The sequence below is a fragment of the Ranitomeya imitator genome, chromosome 5 (genome assembly GCF_032444005.1).
Source record: "Ranitomeya imitator isolate aRanImi1 chromosome 5, aRanImi1.pri, whole genome shotgun sequence".
Lineage (NCBI taxonomy): Eukaryota > Metazoa > Chordata > Amphibia > Anura > Dendrobatidae > Ranitomeya > Ranitomeya imitator.
In genome coordinates this window covers 433,435,582-433,453,403 of record NC_091286.1, presented here as the reverse complement: position 1 = coordinate 433,453,403, position 17,822 = coordinate 433,435,582, and the positions used below count along the sequence as shown (strand labels likewise).

The window sequence follows — 17,822 nt, the reverse complement described above, 5'->3', positions numbered from 1 at the left end:
CCATGGCTGGATTGTAATATTTCACCCGTTATAATGGGTGAAATATTACAAATCGCTCTGATTGGCAGTTTCACTTTCAACAGCCAATCAGAGCGATCGTAGCCACGAGGGGGTGAAGCCACCCCCCCTGGGCTAAACTACCACTCCCCCTGTCCCTGCAGATCGGGTGAAATGGGAGTTAACCCTTTCACCCGATCTGCAGGGACGCGATCTTTCCATGACGCCGCATAGGCGTCATGGGTCGGAATGGCACCGACTTTCATGACGCCTACGTGGCGTCATGGGTCGGGAAGGGGTTAATGATTGTATTCCTTGAAATCTGTTGTATACAGCCCTGTACGTAATGTTAGTTTATTTTCTGTAAGTTTAATCACTATGTAGACTTCAATGTTTGTCAGTCTAAAGTATTGTATACACTGTTTGTTATTTTCTTAAAACCAAATAAAAAGGTATTGTTAAAAAAGGAACCTGTGATTAGAATCGGGCTGACCAAAAGGAGACACCAGATTAGTCCGATGGTGTATCCAGCCAGCTTTTCCCCACCCAGTTTTGTTTGACAGGTTTGTCGCATTTGTGTACCTGTCAATCATCTGGAGCATGGTAAGGACAGAACTAGTCAAGACTTTCCTTGTAGTCTACAGATATAGTTTGAAATAAAAACATACCTGATAGCAATCACGCAGTCCGGTTCTGATTAGTGCGGTCCAAATCATAGGCAAATACCTTTTAAGGTCACTTTGACATTACTAAGACTGTGTTTGTGTTAAAGAACTTGAAAGGCTTTGAATATGACACTTATACACATTTTTCAGATCAATTGTAGACTTTGCAGTCTTGCAATTCGTAAAAAAATGAATTTCTAGGCAAAATTTGGCGAAGCTGGCAAAATTGAATTTCAAAAGATTTGTTTATCTCCAGATATGACAGATCAGACATGCAACACGGTAGTATATGAAGCATCTAGTATGGAAGATGTGCAGTGATAAATCAGCCTTGTAATACTGTATATGCAGCAGCCAGTACTGAAGATGTGCAGCGACAGATCAGCCCAATGAAACAGTGTAGTATGTGCAGCAGCCAAAATAGATTTGCAGTGACAGATCGGACATATAACACACGGTAGTATATGGAGATGTTTGTGTTGCACATACGCAGTGACAGATAATCCCTGTGATGCACCATAGTATCTCTATCCATCTATCTATATATCTATCATAGAATGTAAGTCCGCAAGGACAGGGTCCTCTCCCCTCTGTACCAGTCTGTCACTGTAAACCTGTTTACTGTAAATGATATCTAGAACTCTGTATGTAACCCCTTTCTCATGTACAGCACCATGGAATTAATGGTGCTATATAAATAATAATATGTGCGGCAGTCATGACAGATCAGACATCTAACACACTGCAGAGTATGCAGCAGCATCCAGTATGGAGATGTGCGGTGTGGAATCAGCCATGGCACATTGGATGTTAGTAGCGGGGGGACAGGCTGAATGAGAACTGCAGTTCTCTCTGACCGCTGCTTAGAATTTCTCATCCAAACCTTGATCACGTAGGATTGCGTAGAGAGCACAGATAGGGGAGACAGGAAGAATGAGAGACACAGGAGCGCTGCAATACTACAGGCAGCGAGGGAGGTTTACATGCTGCAGCCAACGTCCATGTGATTAATGTGTTACCTGCACTCCATCATGAACAGTCTCATCACCTCGGAGCTGCCAGAATGACTGTATGCTAAGGGCTCTGCCATTGGATTGCATGGGGAACTTTAAGAGTGGAAGGAGGCTGATACGAGGAGCTGCCGGTGGGGACTCATCACCTCTGCACATCCGTGGGGAAGTTGTATCGGAGCTACCTGGGACCTCCCCCTAAGTTAAGGTTCAACATGATGAGACGATGACATTGAAGTGGAGCCAGCACTCTGTGCACAGCTATGGAGATATGTGGACTGTGTGACAGGGGTACGCTACCGGCAGGCACTTTGATACACACGTGACGATGAGAATAACATATAAGAGGACATCATGTGTGCAGGCGAGAATATACTTCTGCCATCTTCCAGGATGAGGTTGCAGGAGTCTTACAATCAGTGAAGGAGCGACGTGACCTGTGGAGTCCCAGCAGCAGCAGTGCCTCATAGACCATCGCGTTGGCCCCTCTTCTTGCCTTGGATCAGTTCTGGAGATGGGAAGCATTGGGACACTACAGTCCTACTCTGAAGCTGTGGGCCTTTAGAACCACTACGTGCTTGCAATCGTGACGCTTACTTGTCTGTCTACATACAACTACGGCTTGTTAGTCACACGGAGTCTTCTCTTCCAGCTTTGGGCTATCCGGTGGTGCAAGGGACTCTATGTGACGTGATACACTGTAGGGTGGCTGTTGGAGGGAGCTATGGCTGCGGCTATAGCCAGCTCCCTGATCCGGCAGAAGAGGCAGGCGCGGGAGTCCAACAGTGACCGAGTGTGCACATACAAGACCCGCACCAGCCCCAATAAGGATGGCCGGTCACTGTGCGAGAGGCATGTCCTAAGTGTGTTCAGTAAAGTCCGATTCTGCAGCGGAAGGAAGAGGCCGGTGAGGAAAAAACCAGGTCAGTGCAAAAATGGGGGACACTACCAGATGTACCGGAAGGTATGCATGACATGGTTATGCTACTCTGCCAAACATATACACAGCTTTTTCCAGTTATACAGCTGCTGTACAGTAAACTACTATTACTGTATATGAATATCAAGGCCAGTTGCCCATGCTACTGGACCAGTCATGCCACCGAATGTTCAAATATTGCCAACTCTGCCAATAGATTCACAATTTCACTGTTCTCTACATATATTAATCATGTCAGTCATCATGTGTAGTGTAAATGCCACCACCAGCCGCACTGTGTCTGATTCTATATGCTTCATATTACACAGGTCTAGATATCTGTATCATATGTATATACATACACTGTGTGTTATGTATTGCGTTGCTTTTCTCCTATGGCCACCACTTTGTGGTATCGTTCACATGCAGTCTTCTCTTTTTGCTCTATGCCTTCAATGTCTCAGGTCATTATTAATCTGCTTTCTTATATGGAGGCAGGAGGTCACTCACATTATAGAAAAGTAGACCTATCTGCTGTAAATCATCTATTGTGTAACAGTTGAATGGGCATGAACGCTATATGAGTGCTAATATTCCTTATAGCTCCCACTGACATTATTATTTACTAGTGTGTGTATATTCAGTGACTATAAAGGAAGTGACGTGATAAGTGTGGTGTATGCAAGACTGCCCATAGATTGAACTATGATCATTTAAGATTGGTTTCTTATCTTTTTTTAAGATTGGTTTCTTATCTTTTTTTTTTTTTTTAAATCCAGGATGACTAAAAATACCCAGCAAAATATCAGACTTCATACCTAAAAATTTGTTGGGAAGTTTAGACACCTGTTCATGTAAGGGTTTTGTTGTTCTCATTGGAATATGCCCATTGTTTTGGGTATAAAAGTATTTACATTGAATGTTGTTTTCATTGTAGATTCAGACTGAAGGCAGCAAAACCATGAAGGAGCATATATGGAAACAAGTGTGAAACAAACCAAACTGTGTGCTAAAGCTTAGATTCCTCAGATTACCCTTGTACTCTGATGACAGCTTTGCACAGCCTTGGCATTCTCTCAAGCAGCTTGATCAGGTAGTCATTAGAATAGCTTTCAATAGCTTTCCAACAGTCTTGAAGGAGAGGTGATGAGCACTAGATGACTGCTGTGCCTTCACTCTACAGTCCAACTCATCCCAAACCATCTCATTTGGGTTGAGGTTGGGTGACTGTGGAGGATTTGTCACCTGACACAGCACTCCATGCCCCCACAGTCTTAGTCACAAAGCCCTTACATAACCTGGAGGTTTTTTGGGTCATTGTCCTGCTGCAACACACATGATGGTCCTACTAATCACAAACAAGATGGGACAGCATGTAGTATTCTAATTCTGTGGTAGCCATGCTAGGTACGTGTGCCTTGAATTTGGAATAAATCACTAATAGTGATGAGCGAATATACTCGGTACTCGAGATTTCCTGCGCACGCTCGGGTGTCCTCTGAGAATTTGTAAGTACTCGGAGATTTAGTTTTCAGCGCCACAGCTGAATGATTTACATCTGTTAGCCAGCTTGATTACATGTGGGGATTCCCTAGCAACCAGTCAACCCCCACATGTACTTATGCGCTCAAGAGATAGTTTGATCATTATGATTGATGGGTTTCATGACTAAATTAGAGGCTACTTTCAAGGCTCTGCCAATTTTCCTGGATTAACTCAGCTTCAGGTCTTAAAATAAAGACGGACTGTTATTTCTTTTAGTTGAGTGGTTGTTGCCATAAAGTGGCTCAGAACAGTTGTGGACTAGGGCTCAGCATTGTATGGACCTGTGTACCAACATTTCCTCTTAATAACACACCTGATGGTCACAAATACTTTCTGAAAGTCGGTGATTCCACAAATAGGCTTTTGATAAAGCATACCTGTTTATTAGAAGACATTCTAGGTAACTGAACGGAGGGCACAGGTAGGGTGATGGACATAGATGAGGGAGGAGACAAAGGCTGGTGCTGGACTGTGGAGAGCTTTATGGTGAGAGTGATAAGTTTATATTGGACTCTGTAGAGCAAGGGGTCCCCAACCTGTATTTCGGGAGCCACATGTGGCTCGCAGCCCATGATGTGTCGCCCAGCCCATGATGTGTCGCCCATGGCTTGTCTGCTAGCTTAGTGCATTAGCACCAGTTATAGCAAACAGCTATTAAGAGTAGATCTCTAGATGGTGACATTTGTGGCTGGCCCTGCGCACAAGAGCAGGGGGAAAGAGGAAACCGTGGGGCACGGCATAGTGCCTTGGTGTGATTTCAGTGGAAAAGCTTTGGCTGTGATTATACTGGTAATAGGGGGCTGTGGGTGTCACTACTGTGAATGGGGCAGGAGCTGGATGTCACTCGTGACCCTCTCAGAGATGAATGTGGCTCGCAACCCTCTTTGATAACTGAATGTGGCTCTCAGGGTCAGAAAGGTTGGGGGTCTCTGCTGTAGTGGATTGGCAACCAATGCAATGATGCTGCACAAAGAAACAGTGTGTTTCAGGTGTGCATTAAAATTCATCCACAGGTGTGTCTCTGATTAACTCAGATGTTGCAAAAAAATCTGAAGTTTCCAAACACCTGACATCATATGGGCAGTCCAGAATTGTTTAAAGGCATAGTAATCATAGTGTATGTAAACTTTTAACTTTGCAGTAAGTAAAAAAAAATGTCTTAAAACATTCTCTCTCTCGTTAGTCTGACATTTGGCAAATATTAACCATTATGGTAATCCTAACAGACCTAAAATGGGAAAGGTTTATTCTGATTTCATGTCAGATATTGAGAAAAACATGCATATGTGGCTTTTTATATAATGTTTTAAAACTTCTGGCTTCAACTGTATGTAAAGTGCAGCACAGATTCATCTCAACTAAAAGCCGAGATCCTTAGATCAGGAACAGAACAGACATTTATAGGACATTTTATAACTTTCCCAAATTCTTATGAAAACATTTACAGCCCATCCTGCACTGAACTACTGAACCCAATTTATTTAGGAGTCGGAGATCGTCCATTTTATACTCACTCCACCAAAATGGACACCAACTCCATTACTTTGAAACACAAGGACTTCACTGTAAAGTGTATGTGCTGAAGCAGCACGCTGGGGGGAATCTGTGTAAGGGTTGTAACAGCAGACTGGGCTGGGGGGACCTGTGTAAGGGTTGTAACAGCAAGCTGGGCTGGGGGGAGCCTGTGTAAGGGTTGTAACAGCAAGCTGGGCTGGGGGGAGCCTGTGTTGTTAGGGTTGAAACAGCAAGCTGGGGGGGAGCCTGTGTAAGGGTTGTAACAGCAGACTGGGCTGGGGGGACCTGTGTAAGGGTTGTAACAGCAAGCTGGGCTGGGGGGAGCCTGAGTAAGGGTTGTAACAGCAGACTGGGCTGGGGGGAGCCTGTGTAAGGGTTGTAACAGCAAGCTGGGCGGGGGGGGGGAGCCTGTGTAAGGGTTGAAACAGCAAGCGGGGAGGACCTGTGTAAGGGTTGTAACAGCAAGCTGGGGGGAACCTGTGTAAGGGTTGTAACAGCAAGCTGGGGGAGAACCTGTGTAAGGGTTGTAACAGCAGACTGGGCTGGGGGGACCTGTGTAAGGGTTGTAACAGCATGCTGGGCTGGGGGGAGCCTGTGTAAGGGTTGTAACAGCAAGCTGGGCTGGGGGGAGCCTGTGTAAGGGTTGTAACAGCAAGCTGGGCTGGGGGGAGCCTGTGTTAGGGTTGAAACAGCAAGCTGGGGGGGAGCCTGTGTAAGGGTACCGTCACACTATACGATTTACCTACGATCACGACCAGCGATATGACCTGGCCGTGATCGTAGGTAAATCGTAGTGTGGTCGCTGGGGAGCTGTCACACAGACAGCTCTCCAGCGACCAACGATGCCGAGGTCCCCGGGTAACCAGGGTAAACATCGGGTTACTAAGCGCAGGACCGCGCTTAGTAACCCGATGTTTACCCTGGTTACCAGCGTAAAAAAAAAACAAACAGCACATACTTACATTCCGGTGTCCGTCAGGTCCCTTGCCGTCTGCTTCCCGCACTCAGTGACTGCCGGCCGTAAAGTGAAAGTGAAAGCACAGCACAGCGGTGACGTCACCGCTGTGCTCTGCTTTCACTTTACGGCCGGCAGTCACTGAGTGCGGGAAGCAGACGGCAAGGGACCTGACGGACACCGGCCCTGCGCTTAGTAACCCGATGTTTACCCTGGTTACAAGCGAACGCATCGCTAGATCGGTGTCACACACACCGATCTAGCGATGACAGCGGGAGATCCAGCGACGAAAGAAAGTTCTAAACGATCTGCTTCGACGTACGATTCTCAGCAGGATCCCTGATCGCTGCTGCGTGTCAGACACAGCGATATCGTAACGCTATCGCTGGAACGTCACGAATCGTACCGTCGTAGCGATCGAAATGGCAGTGTGTGACGGTACCCTTAGGGTTGTAACAGCAGACTGGGCTGGGGGGAGCCTGTGTTAGGGTTGAAACAGCAAGCTGGGGGGGAGCCTGTGTAAGGGTTGTAACAGCAGACTGGGCTGGGGGGACCTGTGTAAGGGTTGTAACAGCAAGCTGGGCTGGGGGGAGCCTGTGTAAGGGTTGTAACAGCAAGCTGGGCTGGGGGGAGCCTGTGTTAGGGTTGAAACAGCAAGCTGGGGGGGAACCTGTGTAAGGGTTGTAACAGCAGACTGGGCTGGGGGGACCTGTGTAAGGGTTGTAACAGCAGACTGGGCTGGGGGGAGCCTGCGTAAGGGTTGTAACAGCATGCTGGGCTGGAGCCCGTGTAAAGGTTGTAACAGCAAGCTGGGCGGGGGGAGCCTGTGTAAGGGTTGTAACAGCAAGCTGGGCTGGGGGGAGCCTGTGTAAGGGTTGTAACAGCAGACTGGGCTGGGGGGAGCCTGTGTAAGGGTTGTAACAGCATGCTGGGCTGGGGAGCCTGAGTAAGGGTTGTAACAGTACGCTGGGGGGGAACCTGTGTAAGGGTTGTAACAGCAGGCTGTGCTGGGGGGGAGCCTGTGTAAGGGTTGTAACAGCAGGCTGGGCTCGGGGGGAGCCTGTGTAAGGGTTGTAACAGCATGCGCACCTGATTGTAGGGATTTGGAGCAGAGCAGTGGTGGTTCAGCCAGAGAGGAGCTAGCCATGTTACTAGCTAAGGCTACGTTCACATTAGCATTGCGCGCCGCTGCGTCGGCGACGCAACGCACGACGCACAAAAAAACGCTGCGTTTTGCGACGCGTGCGTCGTTTTTTGACGAAAATCGGACGCACGAAAAATGCAACTTGTTGCATTTTCTTGCGTCCGACGCTAGCGTCGGAAACGACGCACGTGTCGGAAAACGCAACAAAAAAAACGCACGCGTCCCCCATGTTAAACATAGGGGCGCGTCGCCGCTGCGTCGCCGACGCAACAGCGACGCACATTAGCGGAACGCTAATGTGAACGTAGCCTAAGACAAGCTAGCAGAGCCCAGCAGCCCTGGCATGTAGCAGAGGAGGTGGGCTGCTTTACTGTCTGCAGTGCTGAGGCCTCCTGAGACCTGTAGTGCAGCAGCCAGTGCTGCTATAGAGTGCCTGTCTCTCCCAGTGTCACAGGAGGCCATGCTGCTAGCCCTTATTAGGGTCTTCCTGTAGGATGTGACCCCATAGCCAGCAGTCCCTGTGGGCCTTCCTTTGGCCCAGGCATGATTTAACCCTTCACGCCCTGTGCAGTTGCAGGCGCCCCCTTGTCAGCCTGCCAGGGAGAATTCCTCATCCTTACCTCGATCACGTAGGATTGCGTAGAGAGCGGAGATCGGGGAGACTCCTCACCTCCGCCCGGGGGGCTGCCAGGACGGCTGTGTGGGGGGGCTGTCATCCCCGGGAAGTTGTGTCCGTGCTACCTGGGCTCAGCACCAGGAGCCGGTGACAGTGTACAGCTCCGTGCTCAGCCCTCCTGGCAGTGCCCTCCTGGCAGTGACACACGTGTGATGAGGAGGGCATCATGTGTGCCGGCCGGGAGACGCTGCCGCCAGCTGCCAGGAGGAGGCTGCGGGAGTCCTGCAGTCAGTGAGGAGCGGAGTGACCTGTGGAGTCCCAGCAGCAGCAGCAGCGCATCACTGACCGCAGCAGCCGATCCTCTCCGTGCCGGGGCTCAGTGCTGGACATGGGACGCACCGGGACGCTGCAGCCGTGCTCCGGGGCTGGGCGGCTGTAGAGCGGCGGTGTGCATGCAGGCGGGACGCTCACCTGTCTACATACATCTGCGGCGGCTTAGGCGCAGAGAGCCCCCCCTCTCCCAGCAGTGGGATATCCCGTGGGGTCAGTGACTCTAATACAAGGGACTGCCTAAGAGGGGGCTGCGGGGGGAGCTATGGCTGCGGCTATAGCCAGCTCCCTGATCCGGCAGAAGCGGCAGGCAAGGGAGGCCAACAGTGACCGAGTGTGCACGTCCAAGCGCCGCACCAGCCCCAGCAAGGACGGCCGGTCCCTGTGCGAGAGGCATGTGGTCAGCGTGTTCAGCAAAGTGAGGTTCTGCAGCGGCAGGAAGAGGCCGGTGAGGAGAAAACCAGGTGCGATAGCGGGGGACGGACGGACGGACGGGGTGTGATGTGTGCGCTACTCCTAGACCTGTGTGTGTGTATGTATACATATGTGTATATGATATGTGCACTGCTCCTACACCAGCATGTGTGTGTAATATTTGTATGTATGTATATATGTAATGTAATATGTATGTGTGTAAAAAAAAAATATATATATGTATGTGTGCTGCTCCTAGACCAGTGTATGTAATATATGTGTGTGTGTATATATATATATATATATATATATATATATATATATATATATATATTTGTATGTATCTAATATGTGTGTGTGTAATTTGTGTGTATGGATGTAATATGTATATGTGTGTATAATATATATATATATATATATATATATATATATATATATATACTGCTTTCAGACTTGTGTGTTTTATATATATGTATTACACACACATTAATAGTGTTTCTATCTATGTGTAACTATTTATATTTTCTGACTTTAGACCAGTATACACATATATTAGTTGTGTGTATATATGTATAATAAACTACAGTACAAGTTAGCTTGCAGTATACTCCGCTTTTCCAGCGATATAAGTGCTGTACAATGCCCTACTGTTGTATATGACTATAAGGCCAGTCTGCCAGACACTGTGCCCACTCTACTGGACCACTCCTGCCACCTGATGTGCAGATGTTGGCAGCTCTGACAGTAGGCTCACTCTGTACTTATACTAATGATGTCAGGCATCATATGTAGTGTAAATGCAACCGCCAGCCGCACTGTGCCTGATCCTAGGTGTGCCATATTACACATCTCTACATATTTTATTTACTGGTATGTCATTATCTATACACACATCATAACCCAACATGTGATGTGCTACATGCGCCTCTATATATATATATATATATACACACACACTATTGTGTTGGTTTTCTCCCATGGCTCTTTATGGCATAGTTTACATGCAGTGGAGAATAACTGCCCGTCTTCTCATTTTGCTTTATGGTCATCATTATTAATCTGCTTTCTTGTATGGAGGTGGGAGGTTACTCACATTGAGAAGTAGATTAATCTGCTGTAAATTATCCTCTGTGTAAGAGTGGAAGTGGCATGACGTTATATGAGCGCTAATATTCATTATAGCTCCCACTGACATTATTGTTATTTACTACTGTGTGTATAATCCGGGAATATAAATGAAGTGGTGTAATAAGTGCGGTATCTGCAGGTGCCTGTAGACTGAACTATGACCTTTAAGACATCGGTTTCATATCATTTTTTACAATCCAGAATTATTGACTAATACCTACAGCACATTAGTCTTTATAGCAAAGTTTCTTAAGTTTGATATGTGCATATGTTGTGCTGGGCAAAAGATTTAGGCAGGTTTGAGTAAATGCTGCAAAACACGATTGCTTTCAAAAATCGAAAAGAGAAGAAATCTAAATTAAATCAGTATTTGAGGTGACCAATTTTTGCCTACAAAATAATATCATTTCTCCGTAGTTCACTTACACAAAGTTAGGGATTTTGTAAGATTTCAGTCAGATGTGTGAGTAACCAGTTATACTAAACAGTTGATAACATCATTATTTTCATATGTGGTTTGATACACAGTCATTAACTGAAACAAAAACTGCAATGTTGGAGGCATACAACTGGATGAGGAAAGGCCAAACTCTGCTACAAAGGTGAGGTTGTGGAAGACAGTTTCATGTTACTGGTCATACACCATGGCACGCCTGAGCACAGCAACAACAAAGAACAAAAAGACAGCGCCACAATGGATGGTGAAAAAATAAGAGCTTACCATACATTTATTCTGCCTCCTGTAGCGACGTTTCGGTCAACAGACCTTTATCAAGCAAATGTAACCTCTTATTTTTTCACCATCCATTGTGGCGCTGTCTTTTTGTTCTTTGTGGCCTTGGTACTGTTCGGGATGGGCTCCCTGGTTTTGGACGTACACCCTTGTGTCCGCTGAGACCTTCAATCTATAAAGAAAGGGGTGCGGTTTTGACTCTGAGCACAGCAACAAGTTACAAGGTAGTTATACTGCATCAGCAAGGCCTCTTCCAGGAAAAGATTTCAAAGCAGACTGTTGTTTCAAAATGTGATGTTCAAGTTCTTTTGAAAAAACACCAAGAAATGGGCAATGCTTAGGGCAGTAAATGCAGTGGTCAGCTAAGGAGACTTATTGTCCCAAATCAAAGACACATCTTGGTTACTCCCCTTCATAATCAGATTTCCATCATCTCAGAACTGGCAGCAACCAGTGGGACTCAGCTACACCCAGGTAAAGTTCAGAGAAGACTGTCCAGAAGTAGTCCTCTTGAAAGAAATGTGGACATAAAGCCATACATTCAACATGGAGAGAAGACCGAGGGAGTCAACTGTGCACACAAACAAAGGAAGTTGGGTGCAGAGAAAATGGCAGGAGGTGCTATGGAGTCATGAGTCAAAATTTTACATCGCTTTAACATAAGGCACTTTGTTCACTGAAGGGCTATAGAGCAGTATGAGAATGAGTGTTTGCAGGCTACAGGGAAGCATGGTGGAGGCTCCTTACAGTTGGAGGCTGTATTTCAGCAAATGGACTGGAGAATTTGGTTGATGAATACAGGCAAATACTTATCCAATTCAATGCTATCAGGTAGTTATTTGTTAAACCAAAAAAGGGGCACAAATATAAGCTCCGCCATAAGGAGTACAGAAAACCAAAAGAAAGATGGACTCTAGAACTGAATAAAAAAATATTCAATCTTTATTGCGGATAAATAATTTTCCGTTTAGTATTCAAAAGAGTCATACAGATAAATAAAAATGACACAAAAATCAAAATGGAGGACGGCACACAAGTGCCACGTATATGCCTGAGGAGGACCAAATGAAAGTAATAATAGAGCAGCCAATAATAATATAATCATATATATGCGTAATAATGATATCTTTAGTAAACAGGATTGTATGCTGTAAAATCATTTAAGTATCCATTGGTAGTCAAAAAATAGATGCATGCAATCCACTCTATAATATATAGAAAATATATATGGCTGTTGCTCCACAGGGTAGTTAGATCATATCAAAATAGATAGGCAAAAGTATAATGAAACACCAAGTGCAAAGTGCATTGTGCGGTTTATAATTTAATATAGCTGGATATATGCAGATACAATTGGCAAGTGCCATATGGTAACCCATAAGTTAGGAATATATATAAAGTGCACAGATCTACTGAAAAGAAGCCTATACTTGTACTAACTGCAACCCTATAGTTCCATACCGGGAGAAACCCTTCCTATGTGATGTAATGGATGTCACTACTGAAAGTAAGAGTGACCCAAAAACATTTAGACCAACCTCAGGCAGACGTGGAAAGGAAGGTAGTTATTTGATTGGCTTCAAATTTATTCCATGATAGCTTGAAGGTACAAAAGGAGGTGACAAGCCTACATCCACAGAAGATCTAGAGTTAGTTTACAAAACGTGTTGAACACCGTCCCTTCTGAGTTCCTTCAAATCTGTGTGCAAGTGCTTATACCTAGAAGAATTTATGCTTTTTGCTGTTTTGAAGACAACTGGAAGTCAAATCAAATACTGATTTGATTTAGATTTCTCTTTTGTAGATTCATTTAGCATTTTGTTAGTTGATAAACGTAAACTATTAACACTTCTGTTTTAGAAAGCATTCTTAGTAGAGCACATGTTGCCATCACACTTTCAAATATGTTACCTAGTGGTAATCTTAGCTTTTTTTTTTTTTTGTGTAAATTCTTTATTTATGAATAAACGTAGAAGCAATGACAAATAAACACGTAATATAGGCAAATACATGCAAAGTCAGTAATGAAATCTTCAGGTATTACGTTGTTAGGTGGAGAGAGGTGAGAGGAATGAGGGGAGAAAAAAGGGGGGGAGGGAGATCAGGGAAGATTAGGGGTGGGGGTAATGAAAGGGAGGGAAGGGAGAGAACAAGGGGAAAATCCAGGGGAGGAAAAATAGCAGGGGGGGGGGGGGTTAAACGAGTACATCAAGAAATGGTACTATACATTGAGTCAAAGCCGGTAACAAATACATTCTGCGAACATACAGCCAGTCATAACCAATAACATCATGGGCATACCTTGAGAAGCGAGACTGGATTAAGTATACCCGCTTGCTCGCAACTCTTTCCAGGGGGCCCAAACTTTAACATACAGTTCATGACTGTTCATTTCCCAACTGGATAACTCCTCAAGCCTAGAGATTTGGTCAACTTTGGAAAACCACTCGGCCATGGTTGGAGGGGAAGCATCTTTCCAATGTAATGTGATTAAATGTTTGGCTGCACTTATCACTGGTAAGAGTCTATGCTGTTAGGTCTGAAATTAATAGACGGGCAGGAAAGTAGGACTTCAGAAGCCTGTAAATTAGTCTTAATTAAATTTAGTTTCTTAAGGATCCCATTGATCTCTCCCCAAAATTTTGACAAATTAGGACATTCCCCAAAAATATGGGTGTGGTGGCCCAGAGACCCGTGGCAACGCCAACAGGAGCTGTCCTCTATCAGACCTAGATGAGACAATTTGGCAGGCGTTAAGTGCCACCTGGTCAAAATTTTATAGGAGTTTTCTTGAAGTAGTATGCAGCGGGAAAACCCCCGTGCAAATGCAAGAATTTTAGAAATTTGTGTCTCTGTGAAAACAACTCCCATCTCCAGCTCCCAGGAATGAATAAATGCAGGCTTAGATTGATTATTGATAGAGCCGAGCTGGGCGTAGACACGAGAGACGTTTTTTTCATTTCGGGGTGAGGGATTTTAGACATTGTCGAGCCATGACCAAGTAGAGCCACGGGGGAACTTCTTTTTGAAGTTAAGGAGCATATGTCTGAGATGTTGTATTTGTAGAAAGATTTTAGTCTGCATCAGGGAGTTTGGAGGCCAGGTTCTTCTATATAAGATTTTGCCATTATAGAAGTTCTTCAGAGGTTCTTTAGGAAGAGAAGACCACAATCCGTATTGGTCTCTATAGCTTGGGTCTAATAGATATGGTATAGAGCAGATTGGGGCAAACATAGAGGGGAAGGAGTCTGAAGGAAGATCCTTGTTTAGCAAACGCTTGACTTTAAATGTTGTTAGGGTCACATCGTCTAGTCTGAATTCACTGGGAGGTTTAGCTAGTGACCAGAGGCAAGGTATCCCCTTTGGTCCCCTTTGTTAAGTCAATACTGTCATGGTCACCTCTATCAAAGCTAGCTACAATCTTCAGCCATCTACATATGTGGACTGCTCGGAAATACAGGGCCGGGTCATGCAATATCAAACCACCAGTTAAGGTCGAGCGGGAGAGAAATCTATATGTGATTCTAGCTGGTTTCTGTTTCCAGATGAATTTGGCTATTAAAGATTTAAGATTTTTAAAATTAGTTTGCGGGATATTAATCGTGACCATGCTCAATGTGTATAAGATAATTGGCATAATATATGTCTTGAAGACATTGACACGTCCCAGCCATGACAGTGTGGGCAAATTATGTTTTCTGCAGTCATTTCTCCTTTTTGATTAGGGCTGAATAAGTTGCTTGAAAAAGGTGACTAGGGTTCTTTGTGATATCTATACCAAGATATTTTATAGAATGCGTAGCCCAAGAGAAGGAAAATAGTGAGTATCTTAGTTTTTTTGGAAGGATACTGGGATTCCATGAAACTTAATATTCACATTCACGTCATGATAGAGTTCCATATTAGTTACATACCGGTGCTTCTCACAAAAATAGAATATCATCAAAAAGTTAATTTATTTCAGTTTTTCAATACAAAAAGTGAAACTCATATATTATATAGTCATTACAAGCAGAGTGATCTATTTTAAAGGGAACCTGTTACCTTCAAAATCGAAGGTGAGCTAAGCCCACCGGCATCAGGGGCTTATCTACAGCATTCTGGTATACTGTAGATAAGCCCCCCGATGTAACCTGAAAGATGAGAAAAAGAGGTTAGATTATACCCACCCAGGGGCGGTCCCGGTCCGGTTCTGGTCCGATGGGCGTCGCGGTTCGAGGCCTCCCATCTTCTTATGATGACGTCCTCTTCTTGTACTCACGCTGCAGCTTCCGTGCAGGGGTACTTTGTCTGTCCTGTTGAAGGTAGTGCAAATTACTGCAGTGTGCAGGCGCCAGGAAAGGTCAGAGAGGCCCAGCACATGTGCACTGCAGTACTTTGCTCTGTCCTCAACATGGCGGGCAAAGTACGCCTGCGCCGGAGCCGCAGCGGGAAGACCAGAAGAGGACGTCATCGTAAGAAGATGGGAGGCCCCGTATCGGACCGCGAAACCCATTGGACCAGACCGCAGCGGGACCGCCCCTGGGTGAGTATAATCTGACCTCTTTTTCTCATCTTTCAGGATAGATCGGGGGCTTATCTACACCATTCCAGAATGCTGTAGATAAGCCCCTGATGCTGGTGGGCTTAGCTCACCTTCGATTTTGGGGGTGACAGGTTCCCTCTAAGTGTTTATTTCTGTTAATGTTGACGATTATGGCTTCCAGCCAGTGAAAACCCAAAAGTTATCTCCGTAGCAAAAACACCTGTAAAGACTTCATAAGCTTATAAAAAGGTCCCTTAGTCTGTATCAGTAGGATCCTGTTATGTAGGCAATCCAGTGACACAGTGTGCCAGCAATCAGAGCACATACAGTGATCTGACAATAACCCAAAAACAATAGAACGAGCTCTGAGACGTGGAATCTCTGTAGACCTCAATACCTGAACCTAACCTAAACACAACTAAAGGCAGCTGTGGATTGCGCCTGAAACTACCTATGCAACTCGGCACAGCCTGAGGAGCTGACTAGCCTGAAAATAGAAAAACAAGCCTGACTTGCCTCAGAGAAATACCCCAAAGGAAAAGGCAGCCCCCCACATATAATGACTGTTAGCAAGATGAAAAGACAAACGTAGGGATGAAATAGATTCAGCAAAGTGAGGCCCGATATTCTAGATAGAGCGAGGATAGCAAAGAGAACTTTGCAGTCTACAAAAAACCCTAAAGCAAAAAACCACGCAAACGGGGCAAAAAGACCCACCGTGCCGAACTAACGGCACGGCGGTACACCCTTTGCGTCTCAGAGCTTCCAGCAAAACGAAAAGACAAGCTGGACAGCAAAAGTAGCAACAAAAGCAAAAAGCACTTATCTAAGCAGAGCAGCAGGCCACAGGAAAGATCCAGAAGCTCAGATCCAACACTGGAACATTGACAAGGAGCAAGGAAGACAGAATCAGGTGGAGCCAAATAACAAAGCAGCCAACGAGCTCACCAGAACACCTGAGGGAGGAAGCCCAGAAGCTGCAGCACCACCCGTGACCACAGGAGTGAACCCAGCCACAGAACTCACAACAGTACCCCCCCCTTGAGGAGGGGTCACCGAACCCTCACCAGAGCCCCCAGGCCGACCAGGATGAGCCACATGAAAGGCACGAACAAGATCTGGAGCATGGACATCAGAGGCAAAAACCCAGGAATTATCTTCCTGAGCATAACCCTTCCATTTAACCAGATACTGGAGTTTCCGTCTAGAAACACGAGAATCCAAAATTTTCTCCACAATATACTCCAATTCCCCCTCCACCAAAACCGGGGCAGGAGGCTCAACAGATGGAACCATAGGTGCCACGTATCTCTGCAACAACGACCTATGGAATACATTATGTATGGAAAAGGAGTCTGGGAGGGTCAGACGAAAAGACACAGGATTGAGAATCTCAGAAATCCTATACGGACCAATAAAACGAGGTTTAAATTTAGGAGAGGAAACCTTCATAGGAATATGACGAGAAGATAACCAAACCAGATCCACAACACGAAGTCGGGGACCCACACGGCGTCTGCGATTAGCGAAAAGTTGAGCCTTCTCCTGGGACAAGGTCAAATTGTCCACTACCTGAGTCCAGATCTGCTGCAACCTGTCCACCACAGAATCCACACCAGGACAGTCCGAAGACTCAACCTGTCCTGAAGAGAAACGAGGATGGAACCCAGAATTACAGAAAAATGGAGAGACCAAGGTAGCCGAGCTGGCCCGATTATTAAGGGCGAACTCAGCCAACGGCAAAAAGGACACCCAATCATCCTGGTCTGCAGAAACAAAACATCTCAGATATGTTTCCAAGGTCTGATTGGTTCGTTCGGTCTGGCCATTAGTCTGAGGATGGGAAGCCGAGGAGAAAGATAGGTCAATGCCCATCCTACCACAAAAGGCTCGCCAAAACCTTGAAACAAACTGGGAACCTCTGTCAGAAACAATATTCTCAGGAATGCCATGCAAACGAACCACATGCTGGAAGAACAAAGGCACCAAATCAGAGGAGGAAGGCAATTTAACCAAGGGCACCAGATGGACCATTTTAGAAAAGCGATCACAGACCACCCAAATGACTGACATCTTTTGAGAAACGGGAAGGTCAGAAATGAAATCCATCGAAATATGTGTCCAAGGCCTCTTTGGGACCGGCAAGGGCAAAAGCAACCCACTGGCACGTGAACAGCAGGGCTTAGCCGTAGCACAAATCCCACAGGACTGCACAAAAATACGTACATCCCGTGACAGAGATGGCCACCAGAAGGATCTAGCCACTAACTCTCTGGTACCAAAGATTCCAGGATGACCAGCCAACACCGAACAATGAAGTTCAGAG

General features: G+C 45.7%; 1 protein-coding gene across 4 annotated transcripts in view; it reads left to right on the top strand.

Moving 5' to 3' along the window:
* The window catches only part of FGF12 (fibroblast growth factor 12), an 803,689-nt gene that overhangs the window by 471,118 nt on the left and 314,749 nt on the right, over window positions 1-17,822 (top strand). Inside the window, exon 1 of one of the 4 annotated variants that reach the window (XM_069727121.1) lies at window positions 1,372-2,595. The exons of 2 other annotated variants lie outside the window; for them this stretch is intronic. In XM_069727121.1, coding sequence (XP_069583222.1) covers window positions 2,397-2,595 — 199 coding nt within the window. In that variant the 5' untranslated portion in view covers window positions 1,372-2,396. Of the gene's footprint in view, window positions 1-1,371; window positions 2,596-8,652; window positions 9,161-17,822 lie in introns of those variants that run through there. One more of the 4 variants, XM_069727120.1, reaches the window with a different exon arrangement.